Source organism: Arachis hypogaea, chromosome 11 (assembly GCF_003086295.3).
Source record: "Arachis hypogaea cultivar Tifrunner chromosome 11, arahy.Tifrunner.gnm2.J5K5, whole genome shotgun sequence".
In the NCBI taxonomy this organism is placed as follows: Eukaryota; Viridiplantae; Streptophyta; class Magnoliopsida; order Fabales; family Fabaceae; genus Arachis; species Arachis hypogaea.
In genome coordinates this window covers 11,794,118-11,815,928 of record NC_092046.1, presented here as the reverse complement: position 1 = coordinate 11,815,928, position 21,811 = coordinate 11,794,118, and the positions used below count along the sequence as shown (strand labels likewise).

General features: G+C 39.1%; 1 protein-coding gene across 1 annotated transcript; it reads left to right on the top strand.

Annotated features, from left to right (window-relative positions):
- The first annotated feature begins 6,762 nt into the window (after nt 1–6,762).
- Nucleotides 6,763–8,136, top strand: LOC112720980 (uncharacterized). Its single transcript, XM_025772072.1, has 2 exons — nt 6,763–7,776; nt 7,897–8,136. The coding sequence occupies exons 1-2, from the start codon at nt 6,763–6,765 to the stop codon at nt 8,134–8,136; spliced, it is 1,254 nt and encodes a 417-aa protein (XP_025627857.1).
- Nucleotides 8,137–21,811: the final 13,675 nt, after the last annotated feature.

Genomic DNA, 21,811 nt, shown 5'->3' with positions numbered 1-21,811 from the left:
ATTTCTTATTTTATATTTTTATTGCTTAACTACTCTCTTCACTTTAGAGTTGAGAGTTTTTTTCCTGCTCAATTCTACCATGGTCCATTAAATATCTAATAGTAGATTAGAGTATATGGGCATATGGTTTTTCACAAATATTCAAATAACATTATAGTAAAATTAGGAATCTTGTACCATTGCATGTAACACGTGTTTCTAATTGTGGGTTTGATACTTTGATTGAAATCTAGAAAATAAGTTGAAAAAGGCAAGCAAGCAAGTGTTTTTATAATACTTCAAAAAGAAAGAAAAAATGGACTTGCATTTTAAGTTTGGATGGTAATAATTTTATTTATGGGTGTGAGTAATTTTTTTTTTTGGTTTCCCACGGTATCCCCCAACCCGACAGGTCAAGGACTAATCCGTCGCGGTACTGAGCTCCATTTAAGGGTTTGCCGCTGGCCAATGGGTTGCTGCATGCACAAGGCGGGATTCGAACCCCCGACACTTGCTTAAGCGGACTAGTGAGCTAACCACTAGACCAACCCAACTTGGTTGGGTGTGAGTAATTTAAATTAATTGAAAAATGAGGTATAAAATTAAAATGTGTGTAATATGGACGTGTGACTCCTACAGGCTACAGCCTACAGGAAATGTCACTAACAAGGTAGCAAAGCATGATGGCGTTTTCGAAATAGATTCGGGAGGCAAAAGAAAAAGTGCTTCTTCGAGTTTTTGATGGGGAACTACCATGTATTCCTTTGGGCTTGATATCTCCGAAAATCAAGTTTTGGGTATTTTGATTTAAGGTTGTTCCATAGTTGTTGCAAGTCTACCGTGTTCCAAATTCTCCTTTCGAACCCCTTCCCTTTAATAATGCAGCATGCATGAACAACTAAACTATCAGGCTTTGTGCTATTAAATATGCAAATTATTGTACATATACAAAAATTTTATCAAATAGTTTATTTTTATTAAATTTAATTTTAATTATAAACTCACTTATTATTAAATTAGTTATATTTTTATTTAATTATAAATTTTATTAAATATTTATAAATTAAAAAAAAACAAAAAATATTTTATTAATTATAACTTTTTTTTATATAATTATATAATATCTACTAATATTATTTTTTGAATAAATACTTGTAATATATAATAATATAATAAGTATAAACTAATTAATAAATTATTGAAATATAAAAATAATAATTATTTTAATATAAAAACAAAATAAAAATACTTATAATAGAAAAAAAATAACAAAATTTTATATAATTATTTAATTATATCGGATTAATCGATTCAATAAGTGACTCACCAATTAAACAAATAATTCAATAATTCAGTAATTTGATTAGTTCGATTACCAATTCGGTTCTAACAATTATGAATTGTTCAATGTAACATGTGAATCTATAAAGTTGTTCACCTGCAGTTGGGCCGTGGATAAATGGTAGTATCATCACTCAAAGCTGTACCCGGGTTTGAATATTCAATGAGAAATATAGAACCTATACTAGTAGTACTTATAGTAGTGTGTGTACCCATTGGCCAGCGGCAAACCTTTAAATGGAGCTTAGTACCGTGACGGATTAGTCCTTGACCTGTCGGGTTGGGGAATACTGTGGGAAACAAAAAAAAAAAAAATAGTGTGTGTTGTATATGACAAAAAAAAAAGAAAGGTTGTTCAGCTCGATTTTCCTTACTCCTCATCATATATATCCCTAGGTTTCTCTTCTTTCTCACCATCAGACACAAGGTTCATTAGAAAATGATTAATTGATATGAATAATTAGTGGATATCTTGTATCTATTCTGGTCTTATCTTATCCATTTCAAATATACTTTGACCATTGTTTTGGTTTAAATTAATAAAATTTAGTTTACAAGGTCAAAATATGTATACAAACGAATGACAAAAAATGTGTTTGATTAAAACTCTAATTTATAATTTTATATATTTTTAGCCAATAAACTATAGCTCAAATAGCATAGTCTCCACATACTTACTTAAGAAGTCGTGAGTTTAAATTTTTCTATCTTCGGTATAAAAAAAACTTTATATATTTCTAAATTTTTTTTATTATTTTTTATATATAATAATAATTAATCATCATATATATTATATTAATTATATATATATATATATACCGAGACAGTAAAAATAGGTAGATACACTAACTTTGACTTATCTCGCAACAAAAATTGCCACAATGTCCTGATCAAATCGAGAGATGTGCAAATATCTATGATTTCGAATCGTGTTGCTAATCCTAATTTTCAAAATGCAATATCAGAAATTTTTCGAGATTAGAATACAAGAATTAGGAGTGAGTTGCAAGTTGTCACCCTATTGATCTTAATGGTTATAAAATGTGGTTGTGAAATTTGATTGATGTGTTGCTACAATAGTAATATAGTCGCCACAATTATTGTGTTCCTGATGCTTGAACAAGGAGTTTGTATTATATTTGATTTATTGCCTCTTTTTACCAATATAAATTTACAATTGATGTATCGATGTAAAGACTTAGATAGATGTCTAACATATGATAAAATTTAGATGTATTTTTTATGATTCATTTGATTATTTTATTAAATGAAAGATTTTTTTATTAAAAAAGACTTTTGAAGTGAGTAATTTTTAGTAGTTTGATTATTATTTAATTAGTATAAATATTAAATTATTTTTAACAAATAAATTTTATTAATTTATATATACAAATTTTAAAAAAAAATATAAGTACAAAATGTATTTATTTGTAAGTGCGGGTCTTTGATGTGGAGTCACCAATAAGATCTTATTACGGCCCAGCCCAGTTAAGCATGGAGACCAACCCGATCTGGAGACCTGCCGACCCGTTTGGGCGGATCATCGCGCCCGCCTGACTGGCCACCCGGCCACGTGCCCTCCTTGCTAGCTGCACAATAGCTGGGAAGAAGGAAACTTTCTAGAAGGAGGCCTCTTCCTATGGGGCCCACCTTTCTGACATGGTATATAAAGGGAGGGTCCTACCCTTCCCCAAGGTACGTCACACACATCACCTTACCCCCTTTTTCGCCTGCACACTTAACTGACTAGAGCGTCGGAGTGTCTTTGCAGGTGACACCCCTCTCATCACACAAAGAGCTCGGGACGTCGGCTGCTCCAGCTTCAACCCCGCAACCCGGAACCAGGCGATACCCCACCTTACCCACTGAAGGATCTCTCCGAACCGTCCGGTAACCGAGCAACCCTACATTGGCGCCGTCTGTGGGGACACCTGAATGGACGTCGTACTAGGTCCCGGAGAACCAGGCCGCGGGGCCGAGCACAGAGGGGAAGCCTCGATAGCTTCCTCCCGGGAGCAAACGAGGTCCCCTCCACGACGAACCGAGCCGTCTTCACGATCTCAAGAAAGACGCCCATTTGGGGGAACAGGCAGCAACAACGCCAGAATAATGCAGGAACTGCGTCACAGGATGCAGAACCTGGAGCGCCAGCTGGCAGATCAGGAACATCGTCAACGAACTCCCGAACCAAGCTACTCCCGTTCTCCTCCGAGAAGTCACTCCCGGCGAATGCCTAGCCCATGATCTGAATCTGAGAGCGCCCGGGAGGAAGAAGGACGCCCAAGAAGACGCCGCGACCCCGTGATATACACCCAGCCGGAAAGGAGATGCGCCACAGAGCGAGACCGGGAAGACGGCGGGGGAAGGCCGAGGAGAACGCGGCGACCCGTGATAATGGGCGCAACCCCGTTTCATCATTCCATCATCGAGGTCCGGCTACCAAAGCACTTTGATAAGCCGACGGACATGAGGTACGACGGAACCCAAGACCCGCAGGAGCACCTTACGGCCTTCGAGGCCAGGATGAACCTAGAGGGAGTGGGAGACGAAGTGAGGTGCCGCGCTTTCCCGGTCACTTTGGCAGGACCTGCAATACGGTGGATTAACAGCCTCCCACAGGGCTTGGTGGCCAGGTTTTCGGACATTAGCCGTGCTTTCCTAGCCCAATTTACAACCAGAATCGCAAAGGCAAAGCACCCGATCAATTTGCTCGGGGTGACTCAAAGGTCCGGCGAGCCGACCAGAAAATACCTAGACCGGTTCAACGACGAGTGCTTGGAGATCGACGGGCTAACTGATTCGATAGCTAGTCTGTGTTTGACGAATGGACTTCTGAACGAGGACTTCAGGAAGCATCTCACCACGAAGCCGGTGTGGACGATGCAGGAGATCCAAAGTGTAGCCAGGGAATATATCAACGATGAAGAAGTCAGTCAAGTCGTGGCTGCCAACAAGCGGCAGCCCTCCTACAATCAACCTCGGCAGCACGGTGGCAGAGAAAGGCAGAAGGAACACGCCAGAGACGGCGGTCAAGGCAAGACATCCAGGCCGTTTTCTCGAGTCGGGAAGTTCACCAATTACACCCCCTCACCGTCCCCATCATAGAAGTTTATCAGCAGATAGCCGAGAAGGGAATTTTGTCGAAGCCCCGACCTCTAAAGGACCGAACCGAGGGGAAACAAGAGCCTCTATTGTGACTATCATAAGGGCTATGGACATAAGACGCAGGATTGCTTCGATCTGAAGGACGCGCTAGAACAAGCGATCTGGGACGGGAAACTAGCCGAGTTCTCCCACCTCATCAGGGAACCGAGGAGACGAGATCGCGACTGCGAGGGAGAGGACAAAACCCGCGCAGTGAAGCAACGTCATGAGCCGGAGGACAACGAACACGGCCTTACCATAGTGAACGTGGTAATAGCAAGAGACGCGGCTCCAAGGTCGAAGTCGGCACACAGAAAAGACGCCAAAGTCCTGGCGGTTTCCTCATCTTTCGGGCGAAGCTTCAAGAGGGTTCCTCCCATTTCATTTGGTCCGGAGGACCAATGGTTCGATGAGGTCGCGAAAAACCCTCCCATGGTTATCACGGCCAGAGTGGGAACCGGCCTCATCAAGCGGATCCTCGTAGACACCGGGGCTGACTCGAATATCATGTTCCGCAACGTGTTCGATGCCTTTGGTCTACGGGATGCCGATTTAAAGACTCACCAGCACGGCGTTGTAGGCTTGGGCGACCACTTCATCAAGCCAGACAGGATAATCTCCCTACCGATATCCATAGGACTAGGACAGGGGCGAAGGTCGGTAATAGCTGAGTTCGTGGTTCTGCGAGACTCCACGGCCTACAACGTCATCCTAGGCAAGAAGACTATCAACGATCTCGGGGCAATGATCAGTACAAAGATGTTGGTAATGAAGTTCATCGCTGATGACGGATCCGTGGGGTCCATAAAAAGAGATTTGGAAACGGTAGTCGCTTGCGACAACGCCAGCCTCTCCTTAAGGAAGAAATCTAAAGAGGCATCGGGAGTGTTCCTCGCCGACTTGGACGCTAGAGTTGACGACAAGCCAAGACCCGAACCGAAAGGAAACTTAGAGAGGTTCAGAGTGAGTGACGTGGAGGAGAAGTTCACTTTCATGAACAGAAACCTCCCACACAACCTGAAGGAACCCCTAATGGAAATGATCAGGGCTAATGGTGACCTATTTGCTTGGACGCTGGCCGACATGCTGGGAATAGACCCCCAACTCATGTCACACCACTTGGCCGTCAAGCCAGAGGCCAGACCAGTGGCTCAGAGAAAAAGGAAAATGTCACAAGAAAGAGCAGAGGAGGTGGCCAGGCAGACGGCCAGCCACCTCGAAGCGGGATTTATTCGAGAACTCGACTACTCGACCTGGCTGTCAAATGTAGTTCTAGTAAGAAAGCACAATGGAAAATGGAAGATGTGTGTGGATTACTCCGATCTCAACAAAGCATGCCCCAATGACTGCTACCCCCTACCCAACATTGATGCGCTCGTCGACGCGGCGGCGGGATATCGGTATCTGAGGTTTATGGATGCTTATTCTGGCTACAATCAGATACCGATGCACCGGTCAGACGAAGAGAAAACAACATTCATAACGCCGGGAGGAATATATTGCTACAAGGTAATGCCGTTTGGCTTGAAGAACACCGGGGCCACGTACCAAAGGTTAATGAACAAGATATTCAGCGACCTCATAGGTAAAACGGTGGAAGTATACGTGGATGATATGCTTGCAAAGACCACCCGGCCTGAAGACCTCTTAAGCGACCTAGGAAATGTGTTCGCTTCCCTACGACAACACGGCATGAGGCTCAATCCACTCAAGTGTGCCCTTGCCATGGAAGCAGGAAAGTTCCTAGGGTTTATGATAACCCAAAGAGGTGTGGAGGCCAACCCTGAAAAATGTCAAGCAATACTCCAAATGAAGAGCCCGGGCTGTGTCAAGGACATTCAGAGGCTGTCAGGAAGGCTCACCACACTATCCCGCTTCCTCGAGGCGTCGGCTGCGAAGGCCCTGCCATTCTTCAACTTGATGAGAAAGGGGATAGCATTTGAATGGACCCCGGCGTGCGAGGAAGCATTCAATCACTTCAAAGAGATTCTTGCAACACCACCTGTACTCGGGAAGCCCAAGGTCGGAAAACCGCTCTACCTATACTTGGCCATAACGGAGGAAGAGATGGCGGTGGTTTTGGTGCGGGAGGAAGGGAAGGTTCAGCAACCAATTTACTTCGTGAGCAAAGCACTGTAAGGAGCAGAATTGAGATACAGCAAATTAGAGAAGTTGGCACTTGCACTCCTAACCTCTTCCCGTAGATTACGACAGTATTTCTAAGGTCATCAGGTAGTCGTGAGGACAGACCAGGAAATCCGCCAGATACTCCAGAAACTTGACCTAGCGGGAAGAATGATGACTTGGGCCATCGAATTGTCCAAGTACAACTTGCAATATGAACCCAGGCATGTGATTAAGGCACAGGCCATGGCAGACTTCTTGGTAGAAGTAACGGGGGACTCAGCTGAGACAACGAGCATACGGTGGAGGCTCCACCTAGATGAGGCCTCCAACCAGACGTTCGGAGGTGCCGGGATCATCCTGAAGAGCCCCGCTGGAGTCATATATGAACAGTCGATCAAGTTTGAATTCCCGGTATCAAACAATCAAGCAGAGTACAAGGACCTTCTGGGTGGCTTAATCTTAGCACGGGAAGTCGGAGCCACCAGGCTAGAAGTATGCAGTGACTCGCAGGTCGTCACTTCTCAGGTTAATGGGACCTACCAAGCCAGAGACTCCTTGTTACAGAAGTATCTGGAGAAGGTCAAAGAGTTGAGCAAACAATTCGAGGAGGTCACGATCCAACATGTTCCGAGAGAAAGGAACACACGGGCGGACCTCCTGTCCAAGCTAGTAAGCACAAAACCAGGGGCCGGCAACCGGTCTCTTATTCAGGGTTTGATAAAAGAGCCAGCAGTCACCCTCCACTTGACAAATATAGATGCCTCCTGGATGGACCCGATCACTGACTTTTTAGAAAGGGGCAAGCTCCCTGACGACGAGAAGGCGTCCAAAGCGTTGAGAAGGGAGGCGGCCAAATACGCGACCATACAGGGACAGTTGTTTAAAAAGGGACTCAGCCAACCCTTGTTGAAGGGCCTACACCCTGACCAAATGGACTATGTGCTCAAAGAGGTCCATAAGGGGTGCTGCGGTCATCACATCGGGGGCAAAACCCTAGCAAGAAAGCTCATCAGAGCTGGTTATTACTGGCCATCGATGATGAAGGACTCCAAAGCATTCGTAAGGAAATGCATCATGTGCCAGGAGAACGCCAATTTCCATAAGGCGCCGGCGGCCGAGCTAAGTCTATTGACGTCTTCCCGACCTTGCTCACAGTGGGGTGTCGACCTCTTAGGACCTTTCCCGGTTGGTCCGGGGCAAGTCAAATATCTCATAGTCGCTATCGACTACTACACCAAGTGGATAGAGGCTGAGTCACTGGCCAGTATATCCTCATCCAATTGTCGAAAGTTTATGTGGAGATAGGTGATAAGTCGATTCGGCATCCCAGAAGTCATTATCTCTGATAACGGGACGCAGTTCACTGATAAGAAGTTCGTGGAGTTCCTCGCCGGTTTGGGCATAAAGCAAAAGTTTTCATCTGTAGAACATCCCCAGACGAACGGCCAAGTCAAGGCCGCAAATAAGGTCATCTTGCTAGGCCTTAAGAAGCGGCTTGATAAGAAAAAGGGTGCATGGGTTGACGAACTTGCCTCAGTTCTCTAATCTTACCGAACGACCGAGCAATCGTCAACGGGAGAAACCCCTTTCCGCCTGACATACGGGGTGGATGCCATGATACCCGTGGAGGTCGGCGAGCCGAGCCCACGATTACTTCTGGAGGGAGTAGAGAAAGCTGTAGAGAAGGACCTAGTAGATGAGGCTAGGGAGATGGCCCATTTGTCAGAAGTAGCACTGAAACAAAGAATGGCCCTGCGCTACAACACCAAAGTACTCTAGAGAGAATTTGAACAAAATGACTTGGTCCTGCGGCGCAACGACATCGGGCTGCCGTCTCAAGGGGAAGGTAAGCTGGCGGCAAACTGGGAAGGTCCCTACAGGGTCAAAGAGGTGATTGGTAAGGGCGCCTACAAATTGGAGAGGCTCGATGGCAAGGAAGTCCCGAGAACCTGGAATGCGAGTAACTTAAGAAGATTTTATCCTTAGTTCAAACACGCTGAGTAGGCGACTTGACCAGCTCAGTAAGACCCGGGTTCCCCCTTTACCGTCAAATAATTTACTTTCGTTAAATACTTATCATTGCAATAGACTTGTTCAACTGTTGATTAATGTTCACTTGTTAAAATTACTTTTCCCCATTTATGCACCCCACGACAACAAATTTCTTATAATACATGTTAAACAGGACAACAACACGGTACCCCGGGACTGATCACCCCGAAAACCAACCAAGTTAACGCCATAACAAACGGCTGCAGTGATAGTGAAGCCATGACTTGGCTTCGTCAAATTACCAACACAACGGTAAACAAACGCGAGCGACAAGCCAATACCAACAAAACAGTAACAAATTAGAACGAAAATGCACTGCCGAATAAGCGGAAAAAGACGGTAATCATAAGCCGACCAAGTGACTATCAAAGTAGTTTAAAAATCACAAGTTCTACAAGTTCATCAAACCACGCGGCAAGTTCTACAACAAAATTACAAATTCCATGCAAGGGTACAGAAATCATTTTTTCGGCATATCGACAATCTTGCCATCTTTGATCATTTTAAAAACCCCGATTGCCGATGTGTCGAAGCCAGGAGCCACGATTTTCACTTGAGCTTTAATGGCCTCTTCAGTCATCAGGATCGCACTCTTCCCCCTGTTTCATGGTCTCTTTGTACTTCCTCTTAAACTCTTCAGCTTCGGCTTGAGCAGTCTTAGCTGACGAAACGGCCACGTCGCATTCTTTCTCCAAAGCAGCCACCCGACCCTGCGCAGCATTGAGCTGGCTCTCTAAAGTCATCTCCCACTCGGTTAGCCGGGAGATGGCAGCATCAGAGGTCTTCAATTTTTCCTCAGCGGATGTGGCCTTCTCCTCGGCAACTTTAAGCTTCTCCTCCACTTTGGACAACTGCTCCCGAAGTGTTTCAACTTGAGTCTTAAATTGATTATTGGCCTTAACAAAAGATTCGAGCTTCCTATGCATTGACTGTATTCTCGACAGCTCAAACTCGGCCTTTCGAGCTATGGCGGCGCCGCGGAGGAGAGTACGATACATCCACCTCGCCTGCCCCGGAAGGTCAGAGCCATGGAAATACTCCTCCGTGCCGGGAAGCAGCTGGGAGTCTATAAAGTTCCCGGCATCGAAGTTCCTCTCCATCACGGTGAGGGCTCCTTCAGGACTGGAGGACGACTTCTGCCTCTTTGGGTTGTGGATAACCTTCAAGTCATCATCATCATCGACTTGTGTATTGGAGGTCGAGCCCCCCCGTACCGGCCACCTCCTCACGAACAGGAGAGACACACGCCTCGTCAGCATTACGGTCCGGCATCTCGACATCATGGGGTGGAGACACCGCCTGGTTCTCCTTATTTTCAGGTGGAGCCTCCGGCTTCCCGTCGACCGTCTCTTCATTGCTGTCACCAGCCAGAAAGGTATTATACAAATTCTTAAGACCTGTCACCTCGGCAGACATTCCCACTACAACAAAATAGTAAAACAGGTTAGTCATGGAATCAGCATAACAAATCGAAGCAACAGTAACGTAAGAAATGCAAGTTAGAGATACTCACAAATATAATTTCTAGCGACCTCCCAGTCACCTATAAGGAGGTGGGGATTCACGTGGTTTCTCCCAAAAATGGCCAACAACACGTCGGAAATCTTTTTGTCCACAACGGACATCCCATGTAGGTCACCTTAATAAAGATGTTGGACCCCGCCCCGAAACTCTAATACGTCGGGATGAGGCGTTGCCCTTCTAATGATAGCCAGAAGGGATGGCGACCTTTGACTGGGCGCACCTTGAAATACTTGACCTTAAACCCATGATAAGAGTCCTCGAACAAGCCAAAAATCCTCCGACCCTGGGCAGATCGGAAGGACATGAATCCTTTCCTTGCTTTTCCTTCTTTGGAAGGATTCGTAAGTTTGAAGAGATAAATAAAAATGTCGACAGACACTGGCAGCTCTAAGTATTCACACACCATCTCGAAACAGCGGATGGAATCCCAATTGTTCGGATGCAGCTGAGACAGCGCCACAAAGACTCGGTTAAGGAGCGCCATTTGAAAAGAAGAGAAAGGGATGCGAACCCCCAAATGGGTAAACATTGCCTTGTAGAACCAAATCCAGTCGGCAACTTGGGGGAGTGGAGGTTGAGTTCGTATAACCGTTCGTTGGGGGCGGGGACAAAAATATCATAGTTAGACTCCTTGTCGGTCCCGCCGCACAAGTACTTGACTTGACGGAACTCGGTCAGCTCCTCCTCACCCATTTGGTTTGGGGAGTCCTTCACGTCGGAGGTCACCCAAGCATATCGGTCGTAACCCGCGCTTGAGGTAGAGGATCGTGAAACATAACGAGACATACCTACAGTGGGGCACCACTCGGTTAGTCTATGAGGTCGGAAACTCGGAAAAGGTCCTGAAACTACATTTTGCCTATTCAATAATTGCAACCAAGCATGGCTGAAGCCAATCCTAAGTAAAAGCCTAAAAATAAATGCCCTGGAATGGTAACCCCCCTAATGCACCTATCTAGCACTAACGTTAGCCAGCATACAAGTCAAGCCAGAAGAGCAACATGCACACAGGAGTATAGACAACGAAGATAAAATAAACACCAAACAAAGAATGAGGGGCGAGCGCTTACCAGGACAATTGCAGCGAGTCGAAAGGGAGCAAGAAGGAGCGAATACACAGTGATGCAGAAATAGCAGTGGGAAATTTGAGAGGGAAGAAGATGGAAAAGGGAAGATCAAGGAAATGAAGTGAAAACAAAATGCAAAACTGATTGGTACATTAGAAAACTGACTCAAGAAGTGCGAAAGGTAAAGGGAAAAACAGTCTTTGCGCGCGGGGTTTCAAAACAACCCATTATGAGCATTAAATGCTTGACGCGAAGAACGAGGCGACGAAAGGTTATCCCCAACAACAAACAGACACGCGCCCAAGAGGCACGTCCTCTCCACGAGCAGCCGACCTGGCGACAACACACGAGAGAAAACATAACGCGCCACCAACGGCGCTCACGACCATTGCTAGCGCGTTGGGGGCACTGTTACGGCCCAGCCTAGCTAAGCATGGAGATCAACCCGGATCGGAGACCTGCCGACCCATTTGGGCGAGTCATCGCGCCCGCCTGACTGGCGACCCGGCCACGTGCCCTCCTTGCCAGCTGCACAATAGCTTGGAAGAAGGAAACTTCCTGGAAGTAGGCCTCCTCCTATGGAGCCCACCTTTCTGACATGGTATATAAGGGGAGGGTCCTACCCCTCCTCAACGTACGTCACACACATCACCTTACCCCCTTTTTCGCCTGCACACTTAACTGACTAGAGCGTCGGAGTGTCTTTGTAAGTGACACCCCCCTCTTCACACAAAGAGCTCGGGACGTCGGCTGCTCCAGCTTCAACCCCGCAGCCCGGAATCAGGCGATACCCCACCTTACCCACCGAAGGATCTCTCCGAACCGTCTGGTAACCGAGCAACCGTACAAATCTTTTAGTGTGGATTCATCAATGAGATCATCTGCGGTCACAAGTCTTTTCACGCAAGAGTTTTTTCAACCCAGGGAGAATGACGCAGGAGCAAATAATGTTAATAGGTTAATTATATTAGTTAATTGTAAGAAGGGAATACAAGTCCCATATTATTTAGAATAGTGAACTTTGTGTTATGTATTAGTTCCACATCGTCCAAGTTATGAAGACTTTTTTTTCTCCCACTACTCATGTACCTTTTATTTATGAAATAGAGTTGAAGATAATTTGAATATGAAATAAGCTGTGTACTTATTTTTCTCTAGACTTTTTGAGAATGGCCAACCAAAGTGAGTTCAAGGCTACTTTCACCATAATAAGATTGTTAACCTCGATTGGTGAATCTAAACTATGTCACTATAATGGAATTATTATCCTCACCAAAATTGATAGCCCAAACGATATCCCGCGTTACCCTTCCTCTTCTGCTTTTTGATCACCGTTGTTATTATTATTTCTTTTTCCTTCTCCCTCTTCTCTTCTTCTTCTAATCTCTTGCTTTGTAATATTAATTAATCTGATTGATCTGAGTTCGGTAGCTCTTTTATACATATACATGTCGAGATGTGTAAGCATGCATGTATGCGTTCTTGTGAAGAGACGACATGTGAAGAAAAGTTGAAAGATGGAGGGTTGTACGTGTTTGAACATGCATGCGGGAACAGTGACGATGTTATAGTTTTTCAATTCAACTAGATATTCTTTAAAAATAGTACAATATTTAGTCTTTTATTATAATAATTTAAAAAAATAAAATAAACACATCTAAAAATTATGAATAGATTTAATGCTTTTTTAAAATTAAATATATATTTAAAATATAAACTGTTCCGTCACCTTATAACTCGGTCTTTATTGTGCATTATGAGTTATAACTCGGCGTTAATTATCATTTATTCTTTACTTGTAACCGACACCTTCATTACCGACTTAATGACCATCATTTCAATCTTAATAACCAAACGGTCATAACATGAATATCATTCATCAATCCTATGCCTATAAAAGGAACCTTCTATATCTAATCTCAAGAGGCAACATGATAAGTTCTATAAGTTCTATATCATGTCTTACATTCTATATTCATAGAATTATTCTTATACCTCTTAAACACTTACTGACTTGAGCGTCGGAGTGTCTTTTGCAGGTACCCACCCCTTGTTCTCTCATTGCCGATGTATACCTCATCTTGACGGAGAGCTTACAAGTATTCACCGGTGGACGAGTTATACACCGGCCAAACTCAACAAGAACATAAACTAAATAAAAATAAAATTTAAAATTTCTGTTTCAGATTTAATATATTTAATTATCATAATTTAAATACACATCTAAAAATTAAATTATTCAAAATTCAAAATTTTAATTTTAAAATTCTAAAATAAACTTTAAACCATCTAATTATTAACTAAACCCATTCAAAACCCTCATAGAAGTTGAGAAGTCACATTTACCCCACATCCAAAATCCAGAGGCTCACATCCAAAACTCAACGACGCACTTTGAAAACCCAGAGAAGTCATCCTCTGCCGCCGTTCGTCCGCGCCACCGTCCTCCTCGGCCCTTATCCTCGACGCTGCCTTCCTCCACCTCGACGCTCATCCACAACGTCGCATTCCTCTCCTTCCAAGCTCATCTTCGTCGCCGCTGTCGCCGGTCTCTGCCCACACTCTCCTCCTCCCGCGTCGGTCTCCTCCCCCTACGCAGCTCTTGCACACCGTGCTCCTCCCCCTGTGCAGCTCCGTCACGCCGCGCTACTCCCTCTACGCAGCTCTGTCGTGCCACCTGCCTCCTCCACGCCGCTCCTCCCGCGCCGGAAACACTCATCGGGTATTTGGATGTGGCTGTGTTGATAATTTTTGTTCACTATTCTGCATGATTTGTAGTGCTTTCTCTCCCCTATCTTGTCCTTTTTTTTCTGTTAATAAACGTGTTTATGCTGTTCTTGCTGGCTTTTTTTTCGATTAATGAAAGGTAGCATAATTTTGGATGTGTTTATATTGTTCTTGTGTTTTTTTCTGATTAATTAAAGTATAATTTTGGATGTGTTTATGTTGTTATTTTTTTAATCTAGTTAATGAAAGGCTGTATAATTTTAAATGTGTTTTATGTGTTTTAGATGTCTTTATATTGTTGTTATTTTTTTAATTCTGGTTACTAAAAAGTTGCATAATTTTATATGTGTTTATGTGTTTAATTGGAGCCAGCTGAGCTTGTAATCAAACTGTTTTGGATGTGTACATAATTTTTGTTGACTATTCTGCATTATTTGTAGTGGTTGGTCTCCTCTTTCATTTTTTTATTTTTTTTCGATTAATGAAAGACAACATAATTTTAGATGTGTTTATATTATTTTTTATTTTTCTCTCGATTAATGAAAGGTAACATAATTTTGGATGTGTTTATGTTCTTGTTTTGTTTTTTTTTTTTCTGAATAATCAAAAGCAACATAATTTTGAATGTGTTTGTGTTTAATTGGATCAGCTGAGTTTATAATGATATTCTAGTTTCGAATGTGTAGATAAAATACTTACACTAGTTTTTTTATTTGAAGCAGAGAACTTTGCTATATGAGAGAACAATATGGTCTCTACGAAAGAGAGAGAGAGAGAGAGAAAGAGTGTGAACAAGAGATTGGCAATGATGACGTTACGAGAGAGGGAGAAAATAAAGGAAATGCTTTATTATAGTGATAAGAAGTTAGAGATTTTTTAGTTGATAAAGTTTAAAATAAGAGTGGTTCCTTAAAAATAGGAAATGTGATTAATTAAAAAATTAAAATAATAAAATATTAAATTTAAAGACTGACTAAAGGCTGATTTGTGTTGCACGGACAAGTAGCATTTTTCATAATTTTTAAATGAGAACATTATATAGTTTGTTGATGATTTTTTATTTTCGTTGAGGAACGTTTATTATTACAAAAACGCTATTTGTACATTAAAATCAGTCATTAAAATCAGCCACTAATGTATGTGTATAAATATATATGTAATTTAATTCATTTTTAATGTGTATTTATATTTTAGCATGTATTTTATATTTGTGACTGACTTTGATAGATAATTTTAGTGTACACATAGTATAATCCCTATTATTATTATTATTATTATTATTAAAAAAACAAAAACATGATATGGAACTGTCATAATCAATGAGACATTATAAGAAATTTATACTAAGGCAATAAACTCGTAATTTTTATCTTAATTTGCTAACCTAGTTGAGAATCATAATTTATTGAATTATAAGACAAAACATAAATGTGATTCGTAAAATATAAAAATTATAAAAAATTTGATAGCAAAATTAATTTCATAAATAATAAAATAAATTTTAAATAAATCAAATTACTTATAAGATTATAATTAATATATACTATAACAAATCAAAAGTCACAATTTATAACACAAATTTACAACTCAACTTATAAACTAAAACAAAAATTCACAAGTCACAAGTTTATACGACACTAAAATAAATTCAAGTAACAAATAAACCAAGCAAACTACTAGCAATAAATAACTAACTAAAGACTAAATAAATCATTTAATAATCATTTTATTCTTTCAGAAATTGTATTCAACGCCACAACAACACAATTCAACCATTCAATTAAAACAAAATTCAATAAAATATTTTAAATAATTAAGAACAAAATAAAATAAAGCAATTTTTTTAAAAGATTAATAATGCATCAATTCTTAGCATTCACAATATTATACATACAAGTACAACAGAAAAAGTAACAAAATAAAAGAGTAACAATTTACAAATTCTTAGCAATATAACTATATAAGCATGCAACAAAGGATAAGTAATTTAATCAAACCACTAAAAGTCTAAAAGCCAACAAAGAAAGCAATTTAACCTGCAATATAATCAAATAATAAACACATGAATCATAATCCTAAGCAGTAAGTACTACCATAATTTAAAATTGGGGAGTGCTAGGGGAACAATGAAAATTTTGAACAACATGAACAACCACCAATCAAATTAAAATACACTACACCCTAATTTAATGCTACTAATTAAATTTACTCTTTTAACCTTATTAATTCACATTGTTTATACATTGTTCAAAAATCTTATTTATTACCTATACTTTTCCTTTAAAATTTAAAACTATCATTAACAGAGCATATGGTTCACTTTGTAACAGAACCATAGAGATACTTCCTCTCTCAACATTGAATACTTGAGTGGTTGAGCCTTGAGAATTGAGAATTTGAGATATTGAACAAAGGGATGAGAGAGTGAAATCAAACAATTGAGAAAGAAAAAGAGATTTAAGACTTACCAAAAATCACATAATAGGAGAGGAAAAGATTGAAGAGAGAAGCAGGCAACACGAGACAGCGATAGCAAGTTAGCAACCTTCTAATGTAGTCGTAGTTGCAGTTGGAGAGAGCCAGAGATACACTTACGGTCACGGAGTCACGATAACGCAGTTACACAGCACCCACGGGTCATGGTAATGCAACCAACACTCTAAATTGGTGTTTTTCAGAGTTTAGAGAAAAAAAAGGCGATAGATTGAGTGAAGTGAAATTTAATAAACTGAAAAATCACCATGGATAGAGAATAAATTACTAAGATAAATTGTTAAAAGAGAGAAAATTTGTAGAGAATTACTTCCTTCACTTTAAATTGGGCCATTTGGTTTGATTTGGTTGCAATTTGGGCCAAAAATACAACTTATGGAGACTTTCTTCAAATTGAAATGCAGCCTTGCCAGAAAATCGCGATTTTAGCATTGAGTGTTTTTCCCCAACAATTCCACACAAAGCTGCATCCTGAAAGACGAAAAGTATAATCGAGACGGGAAGGAGAGGCAAAATCGCATAATCGTGGGATTCCAGTCCACGAGTTGAATCGCGATTTTAACTGCCTATTTTATCTATATAGTGGTGGTTTGTGATGGGACTTTAATGTCTGAGTTATGATAAAATAATAGAATTATTGTCTACATGTAATACAAGAAAATTTGAAAGAAATGCGATTTTAGCCATAGTTGCTTATAATAGCTATTTCAATTAAGACGCCATGATAAGAATACATCATAATACACTAGCATTCATATTGTTTTATCTCCAATGTGCATATTGCACGCCAGTTTATGTCCGAGGTGGAATTTCTTTCGGATTATCAATTTTTGTGTTCAATGCATATTTGTTAGATGCTGATTCGGCCGCAATAGTCACAGTTCTCCAGATTTTCTAACACATGCGGCCGCATTTTTTAGGGATTTGGTGCTAGAGGTGATGATTTTCTCGAATCATAGGTACTAAGGTTTTATTTTCTATTATTGTTTTCTCCATATTATCAATTTTTCTCTACAAGGCATGTTTGTTGGATGTTGATTTCAATATATATAACTATACACACACTATGTAGTAAGAAGACAATTGGCTCAGTGCTGCAAGGTTTGAATCCTTGCTGCAGCATTTTTACAAAACAGCTATGCGCTGACATCATCAGCTCGCAGTTGACCACGGGTTGATCGGTCTGGTTTTGATCGGTTCAAACAAGTTTGACCGATTTTTTTACCTTAAATGGATAAGATATCAAACTGAACCAGATAAGAGTCTAGTTCTCAAAATAAGTAACTGTTGTGCCATGATTTTTCCTATAAAAGAATAGTTGGAAAATCACGCTCAATGCAAGCCTTCCAGTATCTTCTATCTTCTTTTAAGTTATGTTTATTTCTATTTGTTTTTGTTTATAGCTTAAGCTATTACATATAGTTGATTCTCTAATTTTTTAGTGCAATGCCTCCTCTATTTGATATGATTTCTAGGATGTATCCTCCTAAAGATGCATGAAGGAGGTTGCAAGTAAGGGTTCTAAGGCTTTGGGTTGTACCTTCTTTTGGTAACTATGAGGTTCCTAACTCAATAGAGATGATTCTCCTTGATGAGCATGTGAGCCCATATTAGTTACTGTGTTATATTTGGTACTATTTGTTATTTTGAAGTGTTTATGTAATGTAATGTGATAGATGTTATTTTATTTTTTGGATTCTTAAAGTTATATGTCTTATTATTTTGATTTTGTTTTGTTGTTGGATTTTCAATCTAAAAAATTCAAGCTACAGTTAAAAAACTTTTTAATAGGTTTAAGGATCATATTCTTGAAGGTTAAGTTTACAGAATGGCATACTTCACTGTTATCTCAAATCATGGTAGTTATAGAGAAACTCATCATGAATTTAAACTGATTTTTTTTCACCGAACTACAGTTGTTCCTGTTGATAAAAATGTTATTCCAAAGACGTGTTTTAACATGTATCCTTTTTTTGAACGATTGAACATGAACCAAGATTATGATTATTTAGTTGGTATGTATATGTTTATGCTATTCTTTTATTCAAGTTTGTTTAAAAGAGTTACGAAAATATTTAATAAGTTATGTTTTTTTTAAACAGATGCATCATGTCTTCAAGAAGGACCTCAGAACTCCCATACCACTGGAATTCATTCTAGGTTATATTCGGTCTCAATCGAGCTAGCCACTAAGAGAATATAACCTTTACACTCACTACTACTAAGGTTCACCACTATTGAGTTTAGATAATAACTATGGGTAATACTAGGCATACTAAGAGATGGAATCAAAGCAGTTTTCTTAAAGTAATTAAGAAAAACATGATGCACAAATAACCAATCTAATCCTAGGATAATATCGATACCAATTAGAGGCAAAAAATCAAGTCATGCATAAAAGATCTTTCCCTAATGATGGAAGACACACATCTACAAACTAGACTAATCACCACATTTTGTGTGGTGGGTGTGTGAAAGCCAAATCGTATTCGAGTATAGGGGTCCTAATCCTAGCATGTGTGCACCATCTATAGATATAAAGGAATGAGATGAAGCTAAATCATTTAGTGAATACACATAATATTTTTGTCATTAGTAATATTATGGTTGAAGGCCAATGAGATATAATTCAAATGGCATAGTCTTTTCATACTCATGTAGAGGTCGTGGATTCAACTCTTACTCCTAACTTTGAAAAAAAATATTATAACTTAAGCATGATATTCTGATAGTAAAAATATTACAGAAACTATACGAAAAAAATAATTTGGATTTGAAAAAGAAATTTAATGCCAAAATTATGTGTAAAAACATAAAAGTTCAATTAAACACTGGGTTAATTATGGTGCACTACAAACTAATTTAATCAAGAAGTGAAGATTAATAAAATGTGAAAAATAATTCATATATTAAATTTATCTTTTAGTTTGTTGATAAATTAGAAGATCTATTAAAGAATAAATATAAGAAATTATTTCCTTAATCAAGTTTACATTTTTTGTTATATTATAAAAATTATTCATTAGGCACATATAAAAGAATAATATCTAAATAATTTTTATATTGTACTAATTTATTTCCATATCTAACAAGATTAGAACCCATCACCTCCCTTATATTTTTGTTCTTATCTTTTAAAAAATAATCAAAAGGTAAATATAGAAAAACCAAAAGTCACGAATTCTCCCACCCCTTCAAAAACGAAAAAGGAAACAAAAGCGAATCTAGTAGCCTTTCGACATCTCTATCTGACGTCTCACCTCACTCAACCAAAAAACTCTAAGACCCAACTTTTTCACAGTTAAACTGCATAACCTCCTACCACATACGAAGGCGTCGTCGACTACAGTACATGCCAGCACCCGCGACTCATCTGATAGCAACGTCTCGGGCAGCTTCTTCGCAAACAGCCCTTTTCCTTGGGTTGTTGACAGATTGAGACTACAAACTTCGTACTGTTATCAACGGACTCGAGCATCTTCTAAATCGTCAAAAAATTGGACAAGGTAAAGTTTTGCCCTGATCATTGTACTCCCAACACACAATCTTTTATTCGATGTTTCTTCTTTTGCATGTCTTTTCTCTGTTGGTAACTTTTCTTTCATTAATTTGATTAAGTGAAGTTTTAAGTTTTGAAAAGATTGAGTTGATAAGTTGATTTTCCGAGTCTAAATATGCGGAATCCAAACATGCTTTGTGACAAGGTGGAATGCTATTTTTTGAAATAACTCGTTTATGCTGTTACTATTATTATCACATTTTTTGTTATAAAAAAGTTACATTAATAAAAAGTTATTGTTGTTTCTTTCTTTCTGCCTGTTTGCAGATAAACCAAAGAAGTTTTTTAAACACTGTTCTCCCACCATGAGTGTTGTTGCATGTAGAAGTGGTTGTAAAAGGTAGACATTGTATTATTTGTGTCTTCTATTAATGATTTTTTGTTCTGTGTTGTAAACATACTAAATGGAGTTGATTTAGGCATTTCTTTGGCACAAGACAACATTGGCCAATTGATAAAGAATCAAGAATTATATTCGGTGCATACAAAGAATCGGGTACACATTTAAATTAATATATAATTTGTGCTTTTTTTTAGTAACCATGTAAAAAACAGATAAATTACATGTAACTGAATTAATAAAATCTATCATAATAAATTAAATGTATGTGATAATTGTTTTTTTTTTAGGATGATGTGTTGGTTTCAGATAGATTAATTGCTAGATATGGTGCTGAGTTGAAACATGAAATTGTCTTAATTGATCTCTGTGACAATTGTATCAAGTTTAAAATAAAAAACTCAAGGAAAAAAAATCTGGATACCTTCACATGAGGTAGAGAAGTTACTTGCTTTCTATAACTTCAAAAGCATGGTGAGGGTTTGTTTAATGTATGTCACAAGTGGAATATTTTTTATGACTCCTGTGGATAAACGAAATAATCCAATCTATATGAATTTTTATGAATCTCACTATGTTAAAGATATTATTGGGATATCTTTGTCAAAAGTTATCCAAGATAAGTTAGGGTTAAACTACTTTGATGCATTGGATGATGTTGCTTCTAGTATAGAGTTTACAGTTCTTTTAATTATTATTAATTTTGTAAATGTTATACTTCAATTATTGTATTTATTAACATATTTATTTTCAAATATGTCTATAATTCATTGTATAATATCATGTTACTATTTGCTTCTTCGGTTGTCTGTTTTTTTCAATTATTTTTGAATTTTTTTCTCTTTTTTTTTATTAATTGCACTTGTAGTCTTGGTGTGCAAAGAATTGTCAAGAACAATTCAAAAGCAAGCACTGTTCAAAATAGATCAACGACAAAAAAGAGAGAGGATATGTTCATTTTTTTCTGATTTAATATTATACTAGTATTACATGAGTTCTTAATTTTATCATTCTCTGTATAAATTAATTGGTAGTTAAGTTTGTTACAATGAAAATGTATTAGGTAAAAGAATTACTTTCTATTTCAGAATATTTTGGATAACATCGTCTTACATCTTTGATTGTTATCATTTTTAGTTTGATGACATTTTTTTATAAATTATCATTAAAACAAATAGATATGTTGTTCTACATCATTGTAAGACATTGACTAAGCATGATGTCAAGGCTGATCGAGTTGTTAGTTTGCATAATGATAGTTTTATATTTATTAGTTACTTTAATTTTTTTGTGGAATTATTTTTTTTTACACAGTATATCCCGTATCAATTTGCTAAGTTACTACTTGAGTCAGGAGGATCAGAAAATTGAAAGTTTGTTGTTGAAGAATCAAAGATTATTACAAGTTTTGAAATAAATGTTTTGAAAAGTAAAGGCAAAGAACGAGAATACAAAATT

Excerpts from the sequence above, each read along its gene's own strand:
- LOC112720980 (XM_025772072.1), top strand. The coding sequence starts at position 6,763 with ATGACTTGGGCCATCGAATTGTCCAAGTACAACTTGCAATATGAACCC. Across the intron at positions 7,777-7,896 it reads ACCTCTTAGGACCTTTCCCG|GTGATAAGTCGATTCGGCAT; the intron begins GTTGGTCCGGGG and ends ATGTGGAGATAG.